General features: G+C 41.2%; 3 protein-coding genes and 1 pseudogene across 4 annotated transcripts; 2 read left to right on the forward strand and 2 right to left on the reverse strand.

Moving 5' to 3' along the window:
* Positions 1-454: 454 nt before the first annotated feature.
* Positions 455-2,263, reverse strand: LOC105420655 (pentatricopeptide repeat-containing protein At4g21065 pseudogene; annotated as a pseudogene). The gene has a single exon (XR_016055110.1). The product of XR_016055110.1 is annotated as a pentatricopeptide repeat-containing protein At4g21065 pseudogene (transcript).
* On the forward strand, positions 2,077-5,544 carry LOC105420479 (pentatricopeptide repeat-containing protein At5g66520). Its single transcript, XM_088864675.1, has 2 exons — positions 2,077-3,546; positions 3,581-5,544. The coding sequence occupies exons 1-2, from the start codon at positions 2,077-2,079 to the stop codon at positions 5,459-5,461; spliced, it is 3,351 nt and encodes a 1,116-aa protein (XP_088720801.1). The 3' UTR covers positions 5,462-5,544.
* Positions 5,545-7,895: 2,351 nt separating this feature from the next.
* Positions 7,896-13,541, reverse strand: LOC18422055 (uncharacterized). Its single transcript, XM_006827268.4, has 2 exons — positions 12,681-13,541; positions 7,896-8,256 (listed from the first exon to the last, which is right to left on the reverse strand). The coding sequence occupies exons 1-2, from the start codon at positions 13,479-13,481 to the stop codon at positions 8,164-8,166; spliced, it is 894 nt and encodes a 297-aa protein (XP_006827331.1). The 5' UTR covers positions 13,482-13,541; the 3' UTR covers positions 7,896-8,163.
* An 820-nt stretch (positions 13,542-14,361) lies between these two features.
* Positions 14,362-20,915, forward strand: PME31 (pectin methylesterase 31). The gene is made up of 6 exons (XM_011624259.3): positions 14,362-14,691; positions 15,541-15,645; positions 16,453-16,530; positions 16,652-16,839; positions 17,594-17,767; positions 20,454-20,915. Exons 1-6 carry the CDS (start codon positions 14,446-14,448, stop codon positions 20,614-20,616), a joined length of 954 nt encoding a protein of 317 aa, XP_011622561.1. The 5' UTR covers positions 14,362-14,445; the 3' UTR covers positions 20,617-20,915.
* Positions 20,916-21,125: the final 210 nt, after the last annotated feature.

The raw sequence follows: 21,125 nt of genomic DNA on the forward strand, positions 1-21,125 counted from the left end.
GCCTATATTTGTACAATGGATGAGATGAATGTCATGCACTAAATGCCACATCCATGCGTGTGGGAGCGGGCTGGTTTGCCCCCCATTCTGCTATAGCAATCGGATCCCTATGCTTGGATCAAACTTTGGTTGGATTGACAAAGCATTATGATATGAAAATCGACATGCCTAAGAATTAGCATAGATTTACCAATAGAACATTGATGCACATGTGAATTTTTTTTTTTTTTTTTTTTTAACTGTTGACTTTGTATTAAATTTATGATTCACACGATGCACGTCGAAATAGTTCTTTTCCAAAAGGAATATTAGTAATTGAATGGTAAGAATTTTGAATGAAAGGTTAGCTTGTATTGAATCTTAAAGAGTCCCAAATGGGAATCACGCAGCCCACAAGATGGGTCCTTCCCCTCCCTTCCAAAACAAGGAAAAAAAAAAGAAATAGAAGGGAGAATTGTCAATACACTTTTTGACTCCATCTCTGCCGGTGATAATGCTTTACATGAAGAAGTCCATTTTCAGTTGGCTCCATTCAATTAATTATTAGGTACACTAAAATACAATCTGAAGAAGGATCAGTAAAGAAAAGGGGATGCCCTCATTGTGCATCATCAACATAGATAGTCTGACGATGCTAAATTTTGAGACATCCCCTTGAGGACCTCATATATCTCCTCAGAGAGAGGGTGTTTATTGTCTGCGATAACAAACTCATTAACTGTGCCTTCTACTTGAATCAAACTGCATCCAGGAAGCCTCCGTCTCCCTCTACTCTTTATTCTCTTCCTCACGGCTGCCTTCTCATCCCACTGACCCACTGCAGCATGCATGTTGGATAAGACCACATCGTCGCCCACATGCCCCGGCTCCAGCTCTGCCAAATAATCCCTTGCAATTGCCCCCAGCTCCATGTCTCCGTGAAGGCTGCATGCACTGAGCAAGGTGCGCCACACCACTGCATTGGGTGGGAATGGCATGCACTGGATGAAGCCGTAGGCATCCGTGAGTCGGCCTGCTCGACACAACAGGTCGACCATGCACCCATAGTGTGACATTTTAGGCATGATCCCATATTCCTTGTGCATGCTCTCAAAGAGCTGTCTCCCACGCTCTACGAGCCCTGCATGACTGCAAGCTGTTAATATGCCCACGAAGGTGACTTCATTGGGTTTGATGTTTTCGCCCTCCATCTCTCCAAAGAGCCCCAGGGCCTTCAAAGCTTCTCCATGCAAGGCATGGGCGGCAATCATGGAGGTCCATGAGGTGATGTCCCTGTAGGCGAGGTTGTCAAACAAGTGCCGGGCAATCTCGACTTTGCTGCACTTTCCATACATGTTTATGAGTGCGTTCACGAGGCAGAGATCAGGTGTGATATTGTTCTTTAATGCATAAGCATGGATCCATTCGCCTGTCTGTAATGCACCAAGATCAGCGCATGCAGAGAGTGCAATGGCCAACGTGACTTGATCAGGCTCTAAGCCCTCCTCCTGCATCTCCCGGAAGAGCTTGAGGGCCTTGTTGGGCTTCCCATTGCGCACGTAACCTGTGATCAGGGCACTCCAAGCAACAAAATTTCTGTGTTTCATCTCATCAAACACTGCATGCGCATCGGTCACTAGGCTGCAGCTAGACGATGAGTACATGGCTATGAGAGCAGTTTGGAGGAAGATGAGTTGTTTAAAACCTAGCCTGATGATATGCCCATGTATCTGCCTACCTTCTTTCACTGTGCAGCAGGACTTGAGGAGGCGTCGGAGCAAGAAGGTGTCGCGAGTCCCTTTTCTATGGGTCTTCTCTGATGAAGCTGAGCCTGATCGTAATCGACGGGAGTTATAATAGGGGTTGATGATAGGATTATTACGAGGCCTTTCCTGTTGATTGTTATGGCCGCTGTGGCAGAGGACAAAGCAGGATATGTGACAGGTAGGAGTTATGGTGGAGCAGCATCCAATTCTTCTAATGAAATGGAATAGTATCGGTTTCATGACAGCAATGAGGTGGGTCAAAATACGACAATTCTGAACCTCGTTACGCAATTGTGAAGCCTGTTATAATTGAGAGAAACAGCAGCAAGCAATGGGGAGCCTGCGTAAACTTGAGGCCTCCATCGTTTCCCTCGTATCAACTCGATGCACCAGCATGTGCCACCTCAAACAAATCCATGCCTTTGTCTTCCGGAGGCCTGTCCTGTTACGCAGCAACCTTGTACTCGCCAAGATGCTCAGGTTCGCTGCAGTCTCGCCCTCGGGCAACCTCAGTCACGCACGCCTCATGTTCGAGTTCATTGGCCAGGCACCTAACCTCTTCTTCTGGAACACCATCATCAGAGGCTATGCAAAGAGCACCACCCCACAAGAAACAATTATGCTCTTCAGGTTGATGAGGAGGAGATCAGTTGCGCCCGACGGTTTCACATTCAATTTCCTTATCAAGGCCTGCTCTAGGAGGGCAACCGTCTCAGCAGTTGAAGGGGAGGTCATTCATGCTCAGGCCTTGACCCAAGGATTCCATTTGCACCTCTTCGTGCAGAACCCCTTGATCCACTTCTACTCTGTATCTGGCTATCTGGACTGTGCTCGCCAAGTTTTCAATGAAGTGACCCGACGAGATGTTGTCTCGTGGTCGTCTTTAGTGGTGGGCTACGTAAGGAACAGGGACCTTGATTCAGCAAAGGAGTTGTTCCTTGAAATGCCCGAGAGAGATGTGGTCTCGTGGACAGCTCTAATAGCCGGCTACGCCCAGAACAAGCAGCCCAAAGAGGCCCTTGAGTTGTTCCAGCAGATGCAGGTCGCAGGCGTGAAACCAGACGAGGTGACTTTGATCAGTGTTATCTCTGCCTGTGCTCAGTTGGGGGACCTCGAGCTCGGTTCGAGTATTCACAGCTACATCAATGAGAAAGGGTTCTGGTGGATGATCTCTCTCTGTAACGCCCTCATTGACATGTATGCCAAATGCGGCTGCATCCACAGCGCCAAACAGGTATTCGATGTGATGCCTCGGAGGAGCCTCTTGACATGGAATTCAACCATTAATGCGCTTGCAATCCATGGATGTGGAGAGGAGGCTCTACAGTTGTTTAGTAAGATGGAAGGGAAGTCTGGAATGCGCCCTGATGGGGTGACATATTTGGCAGTCCTGAGTGCTTGCGCTCACATGGGGTGGGTGGAAGAGGGGCAGAAGGTGTGGGAAAGGATGAGAAAGGAGGATATAGAGGCTTGCATAGAGCACTATGGGTGCATGGTGGACATGCTAGGCCGGGCCGGAAAGTTGGAAGAGGCATATGAGATGATAGAGTGCATGCCCATTCCCTGCAACGATGTAGTGTGGGGTGCATTGCTCGGTGCCTGTAGGATACATGGGGACGTCGGCATGGGAGAGCGTGTGGTGCAAAGGTTGCTGGAATTGAAGCCAGACGAAGGTGGGTACTACGTCCTCCTCTCCAACATATATGCGGCTGCGGGGAAGAGCTCAGAGGCCACAGAAGCGAGGGAGTATATGAGACACCGAGGAGCCAAAAAGACTCCAGGATGCAGTTGGATTGAAACAACCGAGTAGGCAGAGTTTTTGATTTTGCATGATGATGGCCTTTGCTTCTCCCTCCTCGATGTCCATGAGGCTATTACAACAACATATTTTCTTTTTGTTAGAAAAATGTAACTCAATGAGAGAGCTTCAGGAGATCCATGCCCAGATTATAACAAATGGTTTCTCACATAAGAAATTCCTCCTCGCCAAGCTTGTGTCCTTTTGCTCGACCTCTTCCTCGGGGAACTTGGCCTACGCTTACCGAGCTTTCAACATGATCCACCAACCCACCCTTCCAATCTGGAACCATATCATCAGAGGCTTTGCCCTAATCGGCAACATTGGCATGTCCCTCTCACTCTTCGACCGTATGCGGGAATTGGAAGCCCAGCCTGACAGCTTCACCTATTCTTTCCTCCTCAAGGCTTGTGCATTCTCAATGGAAGCAGGACTGGGCCAGGAGATACACGCAAGGGTCATCCACAATGGCTTGGCATCGAGTAGTGTCTTTGTGCAAACAAATCTTATTAATATGTATGCAACTGGTGGCGAATTAGAAGATGCACGCCACATCTTCGATGGGATGCTAGAGAGAAATGTGGTGTCGTGGAATGCAATGCTTGCTGCTTATGCGAGGTCGGGTGGTTTAGATGAAGCATGGAGGCTGTTTGATGAGATGCCCGAGAGAAACGTGGTGTCTTGGACCACCATGATTGCTGGTTGCTCACAAACAGGTCACTCTAGGCAAGCCCTTGCGCTGTTCCGCCAAATGCAGCATGCCCATATAGAAGCAGATCAGGTCGTCATGGTGAGCGTGCTCTCTGCATGTGCAGAGCTGGGTGCTCTGGACTTGGGGAAGTGGATCGATGCATACATCAGCGGGAAGGGGAAGAGTGGGTGGGGATCTCAGAGGCTGGTATCTCTAGACAATGCCCTCATACACATGTATGCAAAGTGTGGTGTCATTGAGAGAGCGCGTCTTGTTTTTGAAGAGATGCAGGCGAGGACCCCTGTGTCTTGGACCACCATGATCAATGGGTATGCAATTCACGGGCTTGTTGGGGAAGCCGTCACCATTTTTCAGGGGATGGAAAAGCATGGGTTCAAACCTGATCATATAACCTTCATTGGCATTCTGTATGCATGCGCTCATGCCGGTTGGGTCGACATGGGTCGGAAGTACTTTAAGTGCATGTCCCCTCTATATAGCATTGAGCCGAGGGTTGAACACTATGGATGCATGGTTGATCTGCTTGGGCGGGCAGGTCACCTGGATGAAGCGTATCGCCTCATAGAGAGCATGCCAATGGAGCCCAATGATGTGGTCTGGGGTGCTTTGCTCACACGTTGCAGGATTCACAAGGACCTCGAGCTTGCCATGCGTGTGGTGGGTCATCTCCTTGAGCTTGATCCTGGCAATGCAGGTTATATGGTGCTCTTGTCAAATATTTATGCTCTTGGTCAGAGGTGGGGCGATGCTACGAGAGTGAGGGAAGAGATGAAAGAGAGGGGGATTAAGAAGCCTGCAGGGTGCAGCTGGATAGAAGTGAAGGGGGTGGTGCATGAGTTCACAATGGGGGATCGGTCTCATAAGCATGCAGATGCCATTTATGAGATGGTCGAAGAGATGAGGAGGCGGGCAAAGTTTGTGGGGTATGTACCGGACTCATCTGAGATGCTGTTGGATGTGTTGGATGGAGAAGAGAGGGAGGAGCTGTTGTGGCTTCACAGCGAAAAACTGGCCGTGGCCTTTGGGTTGCTCAGGGTGCCCAGGGGGATGGCAATAAGGATCGTGAAGAACCTTCGTATATGCAGGGATTGCCACACTATGGCAAAGATCATTTCGAAAACTTTTGACAGGGAGATGAGCATAAGGGATAGGAATCGTTTCCATCATTTCAAGACCGGCTTCTGTTCATGCAACGACTATTGGTGAGCGAGAATAACCCTGTTTCTTAGGTGACATTCACTTTAAAATTCTTTTATGGATACAGAGAACAACGCGAGTAATTTTCAGTATGGCTCATCCACTGCATAGCTTGTACATCTGATGAATTAGGAGCAGTTGTGCCATTGCAATGGAAATTTCTCACGAAAAGCAAAAGGTATTCGGGTGCCTGATTTGGGAAAATATCAGTGTTGGAAGAATCGGTCCACCTACCTCTTATAGAAAAATATCAGTGTTGGAAAAGTCTCGGACCGACTACTCGGCCAATGCTCCAGCCGATTACTCGTCTGAGTCTAAGTAACTCTGTCCTAGTAGGGCCGAGTACGATAGCACCTATATATATATGAAAAAAAACCAGGAAAATTTGTTCAAATTAAAATTTAACAAAACACAACTAATTGTGGTTAAAAAATAGCTAAAGTATAGATTTTAAAAAATGAGTTTATGAGCATGGGAATTTGCAAAATTTTCCAAAAAAGAGTTGAAAAAATATAAAAATAAGTATTCGTAACCAAAATACTTTTCAATCTTTGCTAAAATGATTAAAAACATAAATAAACATGTTACAAAGAAGGACGGCATGGCAATGGTGCAAATGCTATCGCGAAGATTAATTAGGAGGGACAGATATAGTGAGAACCTGTTAAATTCTCAGCCTCTCTCTAGCGCATTCGCAAAAATCCAATGCTCTGCGTCTCTGTTTCTTTCTTTGATGCATGTGTTTCCATGTTTCCACGTCTCTCTTTCCCATTATGTCAAAAGTGCCCTGCCTCTCTTTGCTTTTTAGAGATCAGACACTCAAGTTTAATGAATAAAATATCATTTTAATTATATTATTAGGGGAAACTTATCATATTACACCCAATTTGTCAATTATTTAACATTTTCCCCTATCGTAACTATTCTAATTCATGATCAAGTGTATGCTAATAGGTATTTTAAAATGAAAAATTATTTCATGTGGCAGGGACTGCATTTGTGATATCCATTTTAAAGATGGATGCAAATAGGTGATCCATCTAAAAACAATAGAAATTAATGGTACAAATGTTTTCTTAATAACATTGTTATTTTTAATTTTCAAAATTTATTTATTTTTTCATATTCATGATCTCCATGTCAGAGATTACATGTCTTTAAAAATTAGGTAAAAAAATCCATCTCAAAAATAGATTTTTAAAAGGTGACTCTTTTCTACACGGACTCATAGAAACTGTGTCCCTTTAAAATTATATCAAACGCTTCCATCCTGCTTGAATAGTTTTGAGTATTTTTTCATCACAGAATGGGTAAAACCTGATTGTTATTTACAATTTGTAAAATGAGCATCATATTGCTTTCTTAATCGTAAGAATCATTTGTATATGCATAATCGTATTGCAATGCAAACGATTTTGGTTTGGGAGAATTATAAAATAAGCATGATATAGATTTGTTAATTGCACGAATAATTTCAATATGCATAAGGGATAGTGTACTACAATACCATTACCTTTTGGTTTTTATCCAATATGGGTAAGGGATAGTGTACTACAATACCATTCCCTTTTGGTTTTTATTCGAAATTTGATAGATTAAAGTGTTACAACATTTTAAAAATTCTATTTTGAACTTTGTACCTAATCAGTCTACTACAATGCTATTCACTTTTGATGGTACAAGGAGGTTATTGTATCCAAAATTTGATAGATTAAGTTTTGTCACACCTTTTGAAAAAAGTTACTTTGGACTTTTAAACACAATCAATAACACATTTCCACCGCCAGATTTCAAATAATAGATTGTGACCTTCTGATACCAAAAGTAAATAGTTTTATTCATTACTTACGCATCATTCACAAGGTTTTAAAACACCCCATATCATAATTTTATTCATTACTTATACATTCACAAGGTTTTAAAACACCCCAGATCGCCGCTCTAGATTTTTGATCCAGTTCGATTGATCGGCAATCCAAAAAAAGTTTTTAAAAAATAAAAGATTAATGATGCCAATTCTGGGTGTTTCAACCAAAACCTATCGGTTCAATGATTAAAAAAATTTAAAAATATGGAACTGGTACGGACTGGCTAGTTCTCAAGGGGAACCGGCAATTCCCTGTTTTGATCCAGGTCACCGATTTTTTAAACCCCTGCATAATCGTATTGCAGTTATTTGAAAAACACAAAAGATGTTTATTTGGGAGTCCTACAACAGAGAGGACTTTTCATCGATCTTACATATGACATTTGTGAAGACTAAAGCCTCTCGGTCTTTAAGAATGTTGATAGCCATAACTAACTTGGGCGGAAAACAATGTCTTGGCCTCCTATAATACTAGAGATGAGTAAATATCCAATGAGCTTGCAACTCATTTGATACTCCCTCGTGATTCATTGGTACCTCAACAAGAACATCATTAGAAAGGAAGCACAATCCAACTTTAAAAGCAAGCTCTTTCAAGCATGATATGACATTATTCAGTGTCTTATTCAAAGCAACATAGTTCAAGCAATGTCTTCACCTCATCATAATAGCATATGACTTAAAAACAGTCTGAAATCGCACACACTACATACCCATGCAGCAAGCCTGGGATTATGAAAATACATTCTACCCAGAGTCTAGCAAACCTGGGATTATGAAAATACATTATACCTAGAGTCCTAGTCACACAGGGACATCCACTTCAAGGATGCAGTCCATTCATTTACTCTTCATCATATTCATTTGAGTGCTTGCGGTGGTGGTGATGGCGGCCATAGCGACGCTTCTTTTCTTCATCATCAGAGTCATCATCTCCCTGTGAGGTGCTCATAATTAACTTAGTCATATTCAAGAGCTCACGGTCATTTTTAGTATACATCAATCTTGCATACAGCCATTAGAGACGGGGACCTAAATCCTAAACTAAAGAAAACAATGCGACAAGTAGTACCAGCAGCACAACCCTAACATAAGGGGAACAGACCCTTGTTTATGAAATAGTGTTAGCTATTCTCCTCCTTCAGAATCCACTCTCTTTTAGAAAGAAGCTCAAGAGTGCATTCTTGACAGACATATTCATGAGCAAACAAAACGATATAAACCCAAGAATAAACAATAACAAAAAAATCCTAAGAGAACACAACTGAAAGAATGCAGCCCCACAAAAAATGAGAAGACAATGCCTGGGAGTATCACAAATCCATGCTGTTGAGTGAGACCTAATAATCAAACTAAAAAAAACAATGCGACAAAGAGTACCAGCAGCACAACCCTACATAAGGGGAACAGGCCCTTGTTTATGAATAGTGTTAGCTATTCTCCTCCTTCAGAATCCACTTTCTTTTAGAAAGAAGCTCAAGAGTGCATTCTTGACAGATAATCACACTTGAATCACATATTCATGAGCAAACAATACGATATAAACACAGGAATAAACAATAACAAAAAAATCCTAAGACAACACAAATGAAAGAATGCAGCCCTATGAAAAATGAGAAGACAATGCCTGGGAATATCGTAAATCCATGTTGTTGAGTGATGCCTATCTAGATTTTCCGTCCTGTGATTAACTCTTTCATTCATTCAGAGAATCACCTCTGGAAATACGTGACCTCACACAAGTACTGCTGCGAAGCCGATGCTTGGCTTCTCAATAGGAGGAGAGTAGCAGAGCCTCTAGTTTTTGGAGACCCCTCCTTCACACCCACAGCCATTTCAAGAACGTCGGCTTCTGACCTTGGGAAGGCACCCGAATTCTATTTTGGTCCGACATTTGGTTGGTCATTCGCCCCTGAGGGAGCAGGTCCCCAACCTCTTAGCCCGTCATAACCAGGCAACAATTGCCAACCTTTTTGAGTCCTCAATTCCATCAGAACCTGGATTCCAGATCTTCAGAGGCCCCTAGTGGACCATGAGGTGGGGGAATTCTCAGCTATGTCTTCCCTCATGCACTTGGTTTTCCTCTGATCACATGGTGCTGACAAAATATTATCTAGGCACCTGCACTCTCAGGAACTTTCTTGGCTTCGTCCTTTTACTGAAAGATGACCTCGCCCCACACTTTTCAGGCTGCCCCCCCAGCCATAGTGGCCAAAGTATGGTTATCTTTCATCCCACCTAAGATCCAAGTCTTTATTTGGATAGCCCTCTCCGAGCGAGCCCTAGCAGTCGATCAACTACAAAGAAGAGGCCTTCCATTGCCCAACTGGTGCAGATTTGTGTTTATCAAAAAAAAAAAAAAGGTGCAGATTTGTACTTAGGATGAAGAAATGAAAGCCCACTTTTTCCTACACTGTGATTTGGCCAGGTCTCTTTGGGGATTTATCCTCCAACTTTTCAATTGGTTGTGGGGACCCCTAGATTGGTACCCCGTCTCTTCACTGTTTCCCATTCCCCGCCTTTGGTCCAAGTCCGAATTAATCCTCTGGCAGGCATCAAAGGCGGCCATTCTGTGGGTCATTTGGATTGAGAGAAACAGTAGGATCTTTCATGGGGAGAAGGTAGCAATCAAAACCTTATTGGACAAGGTTAGATCTCTTGTCACTTTCTGGGCCAAATACCATACCTCTTTCAGGGTCTTCTCTTTCACAGATTTCTACCTAGTTTGGCAGGCGCTCTTGAATTTAGGGCCCTCCAGAATCCCTCATGCGTCCCTTTGGAGACCACCCGATATGGGCCAATCCAAACTCAATTTCAATGGCTGCTCTCTAGGCAATCCAGGCCCTTCGGGTATTGGAGGCATCTTCAAAGCCAACGACGGAAGCACCCTCTTCTCCTTGTCGCACTTCATTGGCCACACCGACTCTAATACCGCGGAGGCCTTTGTTCTTCCTCAAGGGCTTTAGAATTTCAACCCTAGCCGGGGTTCCCATCTGGTGGTCGAGGGCGATTCCATAAACGTCATTGCCTAGGCCTCTGGATCCTCCATTTGCCCATGGAGACCAATGCCTATTTTTTATGAGATCTCACGCATATGCAGGTCTATGCACATCTCATGGACGCTTATCTGGATGGAGGCCAACTCAGCAACCGACATCCTCACTAGGGAGGGAGCAGCACATGATAGTTCTCAGGGGATTTTTGACAACTTTTGAGCTGTTAGTCCCCATGTTGTATCTAGCTTTTTTACCTTTTTTGATGTAGAGCACTTTTTGGGCCCTTTGAGGGTTTCTGTACAGGGCTCCCACTGTGTGAGTTGCCTATACTTATTACTTTTAATACAATTAACATTCTCAAATAAACCCTTTCAATCTTTTTTAAAAAAAGACTTCTCATTCTTGGTTTCTAAAATTTACAACGCAGGAGTTCCTTTTCTGAACTTCTCATAGTTTCAAGAGAAACAAGCATTAAAGACATCATTACAAAACAATCAGTTACAAGAAAATTGAGTCTAACCAAGAAAACACCAGACAGAAAACAAGTACATCAACCTCAAGAATCAACGAATCTGAAACCTATTGAGACTGAAATTTCCACACACAGTTTTCACAACACCTTGGAGTGGATTTGCCTACAATCTTTTATTATACTTATTACTTTTAATACAATTAACATTCTCAAAAAAACCCTTTCAATCTTTTTTAAAAAAAGACTTCTCGTTCTTCGTTTCTAAAATTTACAACGCAGGAGTTCCTTTTATGAACTTCTCATAGTTTCAAGAGAAACAAGCATTAAAGACATCATTACAAACAATCAGTTACAAGAAAATTGAGTCTAACCAAGAGTACACCACATAGAAAGCAAGTACGTCAACCTCAAGAATCAACGAATCTGAAACCCATCGAGACTGAAATTTCCACACACAGTTTTCACAACACCTTGGAGTGGATTTGCTCATGCAAACCCTGGAACCAAGCACTCATAACTCTTTTGCAGCAACCTATCAGAAAATGGAGTTTCTTTCCCAAATTTTAGTTTCAATATTTGGCATAGTTGAAACTCTTTGATGCTACTCTCACTAAGCAAAAGATTAAACTTCCCTCTATTCTTCTTAACCACATGAAAGTTTATCTGCAATAGGTTTTTCATAATCTCACGACACTAGGTTTCATTATCCCCAGATCATACTCAGTCTCTTGAATCACACAAAAACAGTAACAGCATATGTTCTAATTGTAAGGTTTGCAACCGCCTAGCTTAAAGTTTACATGCCGATCCAATTTCTTCATTTCCTTTTTTTCTCCCATCATGTTGACCATGTGCTGTCACTTGCCATTATAAAAATAATCCCATTTGCTGCTCATAAACATATTGCAGCTCACTATTTATATCTAGAATGGCTTATGCCCCAGAACGTAGAAATGCCGACATCCTTTTTCTTTTACAAGTAACATTAAATCATTTATGTATGTGAGTATGTAGAAGGAAGAATACAATGAAAAAGGAACCCCTCATCCACTAAGAGGTGATGATGCTTAAAGAAGATCAAGGTAGTCTATCAAAGGACGCTTGGAGAAGTCAAATATACTCCTCAAGCACGTTGACCTCTGTCTCTGTTAATCTTTGAAGCCCATTTGATGAGAAGTATCCCCACTGCTTCCCAATTTGTGCCATGCAGATTGTATTCCGGGTGGATCGTGCTTGGAGCTAAATTCCAAAAGCCTCTCACAAAGAAGTAATAATTTTTCTGAATGGTTTTCATTATCCAAAGCATGAACTATGTCACGATTAAGTTGCAATGCATCACATTTAAACCACAGAAAGTACTGGCTAATCTAAACAGGATCTCAGCAATAGATTTGTCCAAGCAAAGCACGGCATCAGTTCAGAAATGGCATCAATCCTTTGGGACTTTTTAAATTAGAGTCTGCAATTTCGATAATTGCTTTTAAATAATCAAGCTCAGAAGGCATTCACACGTCACAATATCTAAAGCTAAGGAAACACACGCAGAGGGCATAGATCTCCATCTTAAGTAATACTATGAGAACAGAACTCCGGTCTTTCCCAGTGTGCTGCAATTTGCTCAAGCCACATCTAAGTGAATGATCTAAAACCATGCACAACATAAGTTAAAAAATGTATATCAGTGGGGGAATTTATGCATCATCTATTCCTTTTCTTTGAAATCAGATCTGATCTCATAAGCAACAACAAATTGAATCACTAGTAAATAAATAAAGATCTGGGGGAATTGGATGCATAACAAAATGAGAATCATGGAAAATAAATGGATCAAAGATAAGAAAAAGGGGAAAAAATAGAAATGGATCAGGCAGTAGTAGTGGGAAATAGACTCACATATTTCGGGCGGGCGTAGCCTTCCCCTTCTCCCACAAAAGTGCTCGGATTCTGGTACCTCCGGGGAGGCTCATACTCCTCTTGCCGGTAGCTTGGCCTCTCATAAGAAGGAGACTCATAGCTGGGCTTTTCAAAAGCAGGAGGGGTCTCATAGCTGGGCCTTTCGTAATCAGGGGGATTCTCAGAGCTTGGCCTCTCGTAAGAGGGAGGCGGTGTCTCATAGCTGGTCCTTTTGAAATCATAGCTTGGTCTCTCGTAAGAAGGAGGCGGTGGCTCATAGCTGGGCCTCCGGTCTCCATATCCCTCCTCCTCCTCACTGCGGCCATATCTTTCAGGTCGCTTCATCCCATCATAACCCTCATCATCACGTCTTGGTGGAGGCCAGTTTCCGGGACGGTGGGGATCGGGCAGATCAGGCTGGAAACCCCCACCCTCATACTCAGCAGGCCGGGGTTTGGGCCTCTCATACCCGTAGCCACCTGGCCTTCCACCATAGCCATATCCTTCCTCAGGGGGAGGCTTGGGGCGTTGGTAGCCATAGGAGGATTGGTCCTCCTCTTCTTGTTCATGTTCATGTGGGGGAGAAGAGTAGGAGGGGTATTCGATGTTGGAGGAGTATGGGGTGGCATCTGAAGGGGTTGGGTATGAGAAATCAGATGGAGATGGAGATGATGACGAGAGACGGTAGCAGGTGTCATCAGAGGGTGGGATGGGTCGACCAAAAGTGAGGATGAGGTCGAATCCACCGCCGTATGGGGTGGGATCGAACTCATCGAAGTCATCCGCTTGGTCCTCAGCCATTCTTTCTTTTTCCTCTGCTTGCTTCCTTGCTGCTTCTGCAAATGCAAATGGAGAGATCCCGAATAATTGAGGGATTTATTATTATCAAGGGGCATGCATGTGGGGGTTGGCTCCGAACATCTGATCGCCCTGATTTGGGCGGGATTGCTAATCCTACACCGTCCAAATTTATTACGCGCCCTTCCTTTTATTTATGTTTCTAATTTAAAAAACGGATCTCCTTTTAATATCTTTTTTGAGATAGATTTTAAGACTTAGTTTCCTGAGGCATGTAATCTCTAATCATGAATATGAAAAAAGTAAATAAGTTTTAAAAACTAAAAATAATAATTTTAATAAAAAAACATTTGAACGTATGGTTTCCATTACTTTTAGATGGAACACTTGCTTTGTATCCGTCTTGCTTTACCCTTTCTTAACAGTAGAGGTAGAAATGAAGTTTAGCCTGTATTAAATAATTTTTTTAAAAAACAAACGGTTTGGATTGCCATTTTATCATAATAAAATTTCTTTTTTTTATTGCACATTATCATAATAAATTTTTTTTTTTTTATTGCACATTTTTCTTTCTTTGGCAAGAAACCGGTGATGAATTTTCGAATTGGAATGGGCGATTCTGCATTGATTTATTATGCCGATAAAAAAAAAAAATCGGTTGTTTTTTTTTTTTTTGGTGGTGGTTGACTTCACATATATCCGGGTTAGAAACGGGCCGTCGATTGGCCCATCTCGACCCTACTTCCACAGCACAGGACAGGACGGGGCGGGGCAGGGCAGTGAGTATTGGAAAAATATTAGAGCGAGGGGCGATGGAAATTCTTAGGTGCATGCGATGCGCGTCGCGTCGCGTCTCGTCTCGTCGCGTCTAAAAGCAGCTGAGTGAAGTTTGAAGTGGGAGAGGAGAGGGGAGGGGAGGGGAGGGGAGAGGAGGGGCGAGGCAGATATTATTCGATCAACAGAGAGGATGTTGAGGAAGGAGTGGAAGGTTGCGAGTGATGGGAGCGGAGATTTTGGCAGCGTTCAGGAGGCCATTGACGCGGTAGTTCCCCTTTGCAACAAGCAGAGGATTGTGATCAATGTGATGCCCGGTGTGTACAAGCAGCCCCTTTACGTGGCCAAGACCAAAAACCTCATCACTCTGCGGGGCTTCTCCCCTGAGCACACCATCCTCACCTGGGACAACACCGCCACCAACATCCGCCATCACCAGGTCCACCTTTCTTTCTTCTTCCCTTTGCTTTTTTTTTTTAGGTCCGGCTTACCCTAAACCCTACCCAGGTCCACGTCCAGGTCCAGGTCCGAGACTCTATGCCTCTCATATATTAAAATCTTACCTCCCATTTGATCTCGAATAAACAAGTGGATTGAGAGATTTGTTGAACCAATTGATCTTGCAACTATCAATGCTAATTGAGCCTCATTGGGCCAAGGGCCAAGTATATGGGCAGACTTATGAGTTGTGCATTCACCACCGTAGGTTTTTCAATACTACCTTCCTCCTTACCCTCATCTTCTTCTTCATTTTCCAAAAGTTAAATGGAAGGCCAAAGACTAGAAAGTAAATCCTCAGATTGGTTTAGCTATCAAGAAACAAAAAAATTTAGATTGGATCAGTGTTGGATTTCACGTTCGTGCTGAAAATCACATACGAGTTGCTGAATCCACTAACTTTGAATTCTAATGCTCTCTTAGCTCTGGTTATGCACTCAAATCAATATGTGCATTCGTACCCCTACTGATGACATCTTTCATTTGGTTAATGCTCTTATGGAAGCAGGCATGGATGTAGTTTGAACCAGTGTTTTAAAGAACCTGATACACGGCCAAGTCTGACTTGCAACTCGTCTTAGACAGTACCATTTTTTGAAGACTATTTGCTTTATTTTTTGAGGACTATGACAGAATGGGATCTCAAAATCTGGGCAATCCAGAGTAGGAAGGGTGTCGCTTTTGAGTGACTCAGGCACATCCAAACTGGGCTCACTGAGTTTGCAAACACCGGTTTGAACTCTTATTCTTCTGGATGTAATTATGATTTCTGTGTCTTCTGACCTTGTAGGCTTCTCGTGTCATTGGAACCGGAACCTTTGCATGTGGTTCCGTCATAATTGAAGGGGAGGATTTTATAGCTGAGAACATTACATTTGAGAATTCTGCTTGTGAGGTTAGTGTGATTTACTCATTTTCTTTTGTTTAATAGGACTCATTTTATTATCAAAATGAGGTTAGTGTGATTTACTCATTTTTTTATCCTATCAAAAAAAAAAAATAGGACTCATTTTGCAAAATAAGGAATCTGTGTGGAAGAAGAAGGATATGAGATAACCGTTAATAACATTAACGAATAAATTATTCAGTAATGATACTGGGAACACAATGTTGAATAACTTCCTTGAATCTCCATGCTCACGTTCAAATTTGGCTGAAAATATTCTTAACTGAAGAAACTTCTCCCAAGGATCTGAGAGGAGCGTTAACGACTAGAAGCTTACATAATATACCATACACGTTCACATGTACATAAAGTTCATGCAAGGAAGATATCAATGCAATATGGATGCATGCATTGCTCAGTACATGATTGTGTTGCTACTGGTTCACTGCTAATTTTTTCAGGCATTAAAGTAGCATGTTCCTTCGTTTTTCTAATGCAAGTCTGTTTTGTTTTCATCATATGATTTTGAAGAGCCAACACGGGCTTCTTATGAAACTTTTATCTATTATTTTATGAGTAATGATCGTATGAAACCCTCCCTCACCCATGTGTGTAGGACCCCAAAGGATCACCATTAAATTTGGCATAGATCTCTAGAAAAGTTATCACATGGGTGTGGGACTTGACTTTTCTAGAGTTCTGTGCCAAATTTAATGGTGATCCTTTGGGATTCTACACACATGGGTGTGGGAGGGTCTCATTGGATCATTACTCTTATTTTATTTATCTTTTTTGTTTTTATTTTTTTTATGACAGGGTTCAGGCCAAGCTGTGGCACTAAGAGTAACGGCTGATCGATGTGCTTTCTACTGTTGCAGGTTCCTAGGGTGGCAGGTAAAGAATGTCAGGAAATTCAATTGCAAAAAGATGATCACTTATTGATGTGCTATTTGATTCATAATCTATGTATGACAATTTTCTCAGTCTTTATTAAATCGTGCTGGCATTCATGCAGGATACTTTATATTTGCATTATGGGAAACACTATCTAAGAGACTGCTATGTTGAAGGCAGTGTGGACTTCATCTTTGGAAATAGTACAGCTCTTCTAGAACATTGTCATGTACATTGCAAATCACCTGGATTCATTACTGCCCACAGTAGGAAGTCTCCTCAGGAATCAACAGGTTATGTTTTCCTGAGGTTTGTGCTCTCTCAGTAATACTTTATCATTGGTCCTTGTATTTGTTGATCTGAACGAGAAATCTGTGGTTTGTTTGACTTCACCAAAATTTTAGATGCACATGAATTTTGTATTTTATGATTTGAATGATTGTATATGTACTTTTTTTTACTTCACAAAAGCTTTAGGAGGCACATGAATCTCCTTTTCCTTTCTTAAGCTTCCAATTGTCTCGTATAGCAGCTTATGGTGTTTTCCATGGTGAAAAATGAGAGTTTAGAAAGGAATAAGTTTGTTTTTAGGTATTTCACATTTTCATTTAATAAATTAGCATTACAATGAGGTGATTGAAAAAAAAAAGAGAGAAAAAAAGAAGAAGAATGGAAATAAGCCCATTGAGTCTCGTAAAACCAACAAACTTATGCTACACCCTCTATAGAGTAAATTATTATTCTTTTCGACATTTTTGAGCATTTCGTGCCACTGGATTTTGGTGCAACATAGTTTTCATTGTGGGCACATTCGGTACTACCAACCTTTGGTGCAAAATGTTTTTCTGCAAATTCAATTGTTGCATATCTCAATATTGTTTTAAGATCTCTCTCTCTCTCTCTCTCTCTCTCACACACACACACACACACACACACACACACACAATGTTTTTCTGCAAATTTCAACTGTTGCATATGTCAGTATTGTTTTAAGATCTCTCTTTCTCTCTCTCTCTCTCTCTCTCTCTCTCTCTCTTATAGTCTACGGATTCGCTAAATGTAGGTGTGTCATCACTGGAAATGGAGGGGCATCATATACTCATCTTGGACGGCCTTGGGGCCCCTTTGGACGGGTGGTTTTTGCATATACATGGATGGATGCGTGTATTAAACCTGTTGGCTGGAATAATTGGAACAAAGCTGAAAATGAAAGAACTGCTTGTTTCTATGAGTACAGGTATAATTTCAACTGTTGGACATGAATGTTTTTTCTTTTTCTTTTCTTTTTTGAAACTGTTAACAGTCATAGGACATGAATGTTACACTTGCTTCTATGCTTAATTAAATTAGCTAATGGCACGTGTGTTGCACACTGCTCCTCTTGAGATTAGATAAAAAATACTCCTATAAAAATTTATATTTATTTTTGGTAGGGATAATTAGCATACAAAAGCCCCGTCTGAATTTTTTAACAAGGTTTCTTTTTTGTTCTCTCCTATTTCTTCTCTACAATTGATCATTTTTTAAAGAAAATAGTTTATATAAGGTGTCAACCGTATTGTGTATAAGTAGGGTGCACCTAAAAAAACCCACTAGAGAAGGTTGTTTGTATGTTGGAAACCACTCAAATCGATCATCTCGACCTCGAGATTCATAGACATGAAAAGAAGGGGATTTCTAGTCCTAAAAATAGTTCATCTGCCAACATATTATCTAGACCATCCATTTTCAAGATTTTTAAATGTTTATAGAGTTGTTTGATTGTCACTACTACTGAAACTTTAAATTTCATAATTGGGGGCAATAATACATTTTCATATCATTGTAAAGCCAAGGCTTCGAGGCACCCAAACTACATTTTCAGCATAGTTTTGAGGTGCACCTTACTTCAATAGTATAAGGTTGATACCTTATACAAACCTCACCCTTTTTTAAAATCAAGGTTTTGATAAAATATCAAAGATATTTTGAAGGAGAGATGGATACTATTTTTTTGACAAATCTAACACTAGATTTATGTAACAAACCAAAATGATTTTTAAGTAAAGAGATTTTAAGGATGGTAGAAGTTCTAATAGTTGACATAAGGGATATGTCGGAGAAGGACAAGCTATTCTACTTCTTGGATGGCTTACAACCGTGGGTGGAGGTGGAGCTACAAAGGTGTGACGTGCAGGACTTGGCCTCGGCGCAAGCAGCAGCGGGGCAGCTCGTCGACTATAGTCGCAAGGAGGAGCGTAGTGGCAAGTCCAAACCAGCTAAGCCCTTTAAGGGGAAGGATGCTACAGAAAAAATGGAGGAAAATGATTTTTAAGTAAAGATATTTTAAGCATGGTAGAGAGAGAGATAGTTTTTAGGAAATTTGGAGGCAAAAGTAAGTACCACAAGAAATCTAAAAGTTGCATTCTCATTTATTCTTCCTTGCACATATATATATATATATAAGAAAAGTCTTAAAACGCCTGTAGGCGAATTTCTACAATATTTCGCGCCCGTCACGAACATAGCATGTCCATGACGGTTTTGCCTAAAAACCGCCACGAACCTATGGGAGCCGTGGCGGTCCCCCAATATTTTTTGCATCAAATTTGTGTAAAAAATCCTGCCCACAGACATACAATGTCCGTGACGGTCTTTAATCCACGCCGTCCGAGAAATTCAGACGGCACCGAGCCTATGGTCGAAAATACTGTGCCGTCCGAGAAATTTAGACGGCACCGAGCCTATGGTCGAAAATACTGTGCCGTCCGAGAAATTCAGACGGCACCGAGCCTATGGTTGAAAATACTGTGCCGTCCGAGAAATTCAGACGGCACCGAGCCTATGGTCGAAAATACTGTTCATTTTCGCCCATAGGTGTTTTGTAATCTCTTCCATATATCTATATATATATATATATATATATAATGATTTCACGCAACGGTTGTATAGTAGTATAATGCAACCACACCTCTAGATAACCATGTTTTTGGCATTTGTATGACCCCAAATTTTGCACACACATTCTCTTCATCCTCATAATCAATCCTACGAAAAAAATTCAATTTGCACCCTAGATATGGTAAAAATTAGTTCCCTCCAACAATGAATCTCGACCGCCCATTTGGTGAATTTCAATGTCCAGGCCTTAACAAATTCAAAATCACTTTTTTCTTTTTTAGCATTGTTAATCTAATGATGATAATGCTATATAAAAATTTTGGGATTAAAAAATTCTTATAAGGCCTATATCTAACCATCTCACTAAAATGGACGACTTATATAAATTGGGCTAGAAAAACACTTTCTATGGAGTTTTTTCAAAAAAAAATTTGTGATTGTTCTTTATAATGAAAAGAGTGTACATTTAAAAATTCGTGTCAAATGTCTCAAACATGGTTTTTGAAGATGGTTGCATTATACTATTATACAACCGTTGCATGATATCATTTCTCATATATATATATATATATATATATATATATATATATATATATATATATATATATATATATATGTATGTATATGGGATTATGTACAATGTGTGACTATTTACCTTTGATACAAGGAGGTCACCATTGCTTATGACTATCGGATGTGAAATATAATAGCTTGGGTGTGTTACAAACTTTGAGAAAGTTTTTTTTGCAGATTGAACTTTGTCAATTGAATAAATGCAGCCATCTAATTTCACATCCAATGGTCAAGATTAATTTTGACCACCTTATACTAGGGATACATGGTCTCATTGTATACTTTTCTTATATATATATATATATATATATATATATATATATATATATATAGTCATGATAATTTTCTGTGGAGATTGTATTTTAGATCAATATTTTCCCTTTCGTGTATTCCCTTCGAATTTCATCTCATGTTGAAATTTCTGCTTGCGAATATAAATTGCATAGCTGAAAAGAAAACATGCCTTTCAGGTGCTCAGGTCCCGGAAGTAACCCGACGAAAAGAGTTTCATGGTCTCGAGAACTCATGGATGAAGAAGTAACCCAGTTTGTTATGCATCAGTTTATAGACCCAGACCCAGAAAGGTCATGGTTGTCTCAGAAAATGTCCATGAAATTACCTATCTCAGCTTAGTTAGTAAAAAGGCCCAAGAGAGACCCCATTTCTGCAAGGCCTTCAATCTTATGTTTGGAAATTTCAACATATACATCCTCTGACTTGGCTCCTTTATTTCCCGTGTTGTGTTGAGGCCTTATTCTGTTTGGAGATATAAACATACACATCCTCAGACTTGGCTTGTTCTATTTCCCTTTTTGTGGATGGCATTGTCATTGCATCTTCTTTCCGTAGAGGGAGGTATTTGATTGACCACTGAACAGTGATGTAATTCCTTGTTCCATATGTTGTAATTATGTATTCCTTTGTTTCTCGAAGAGTTTATTCTCTTTGTTTATGAGAAACGTTAGTATCACGTCTGTGTAGCGATGAGTTTGTTTTCTTTGTTTATGAGAAACGTTAGTATACCGTTTGGGAAGCTCATCCTTTTTGCGTTTATCTTCGTTTTTAACGGTTGCCTCATGAGGGAATGTCCGTGAAATAACCCACTTCAACTTCTGTTTCTAATGTTTGAGTTATTGCAATTC

Source organism: Amborella trichopoda, chromosome 4, assembly GCF_054954075.1.
Source record: "Amborella trichopoda isolate Santa Cruz 75 chromosome 4, AtrichopodaSantaCruz75HAP2 v2.0, whole genome shotgun sequence".
Classification (NCBI taxonomy): Eukaryota; Viridiplantae; Streptophyta; class Magnoliopsida; order Amborellales; family Amborellaceae; genus Amborella; species Amborella trichopoda.

What these genes read in the sequence shown, in the direction of transcription:
- LOC105420479 (XM_088864675.1), top strand. Translation starts at nt 2,077, where the DNA reads ATGGGGAGCCTGCGTAAACTTGAGGCCTCCATCGTTTCCCTCGTATCA. An exon ending in GATGCAGTTGGATTGAAACA is followed by an intron (nt 3,547 to 3,580) that starts ACCGAGTAGGCA and finishes TTTTGCATGATG; the next exon opens with ATGGCCTTTGCTTCTCCCTC.
- LOC18422055 (XM_006827268.4), bottom strand. Translation starts at nt 13,481, where the DNA reads ATGGCTGAGGACCAAGCGGATGACTTCGATGAGTTCGATCCCACCCCA. An exon ending in GCTACGCCCGCCCGAAATAT is followed by an intron (nt 8,257 to 12,680) that starts GTGAGTCTATTT and finishes AGCACCTCACAG; the next exon opens with GGAGATGATGACTCTGATGA.
- PME31 (XM_011624259.3), top strand. Translation starts at nt 14,446, where the DNA reads ATGTTGAGGAAGGAGTGGAAGGTTGCGAGTGATGGGAGCGGAGATTTT. An exon ending in CCAACATCCGCCATCACCAG is followed by an intron (nt 14,692 to 15,540) that starts GTCCACCTTTCT and finishes CTGACCTTGTAG; the next exon opens with GCTTCTCGTGTCATTGGAAC. An exon ending in GCTTGTTTCTATGAGTACAG is followed by an intron (nt 17,768 to 20,453) that starts GTATAATTTCAA and finishes CATGCCTTTCAG; the next exon opens with GTGCTCAGGTCCCGGAAGTA.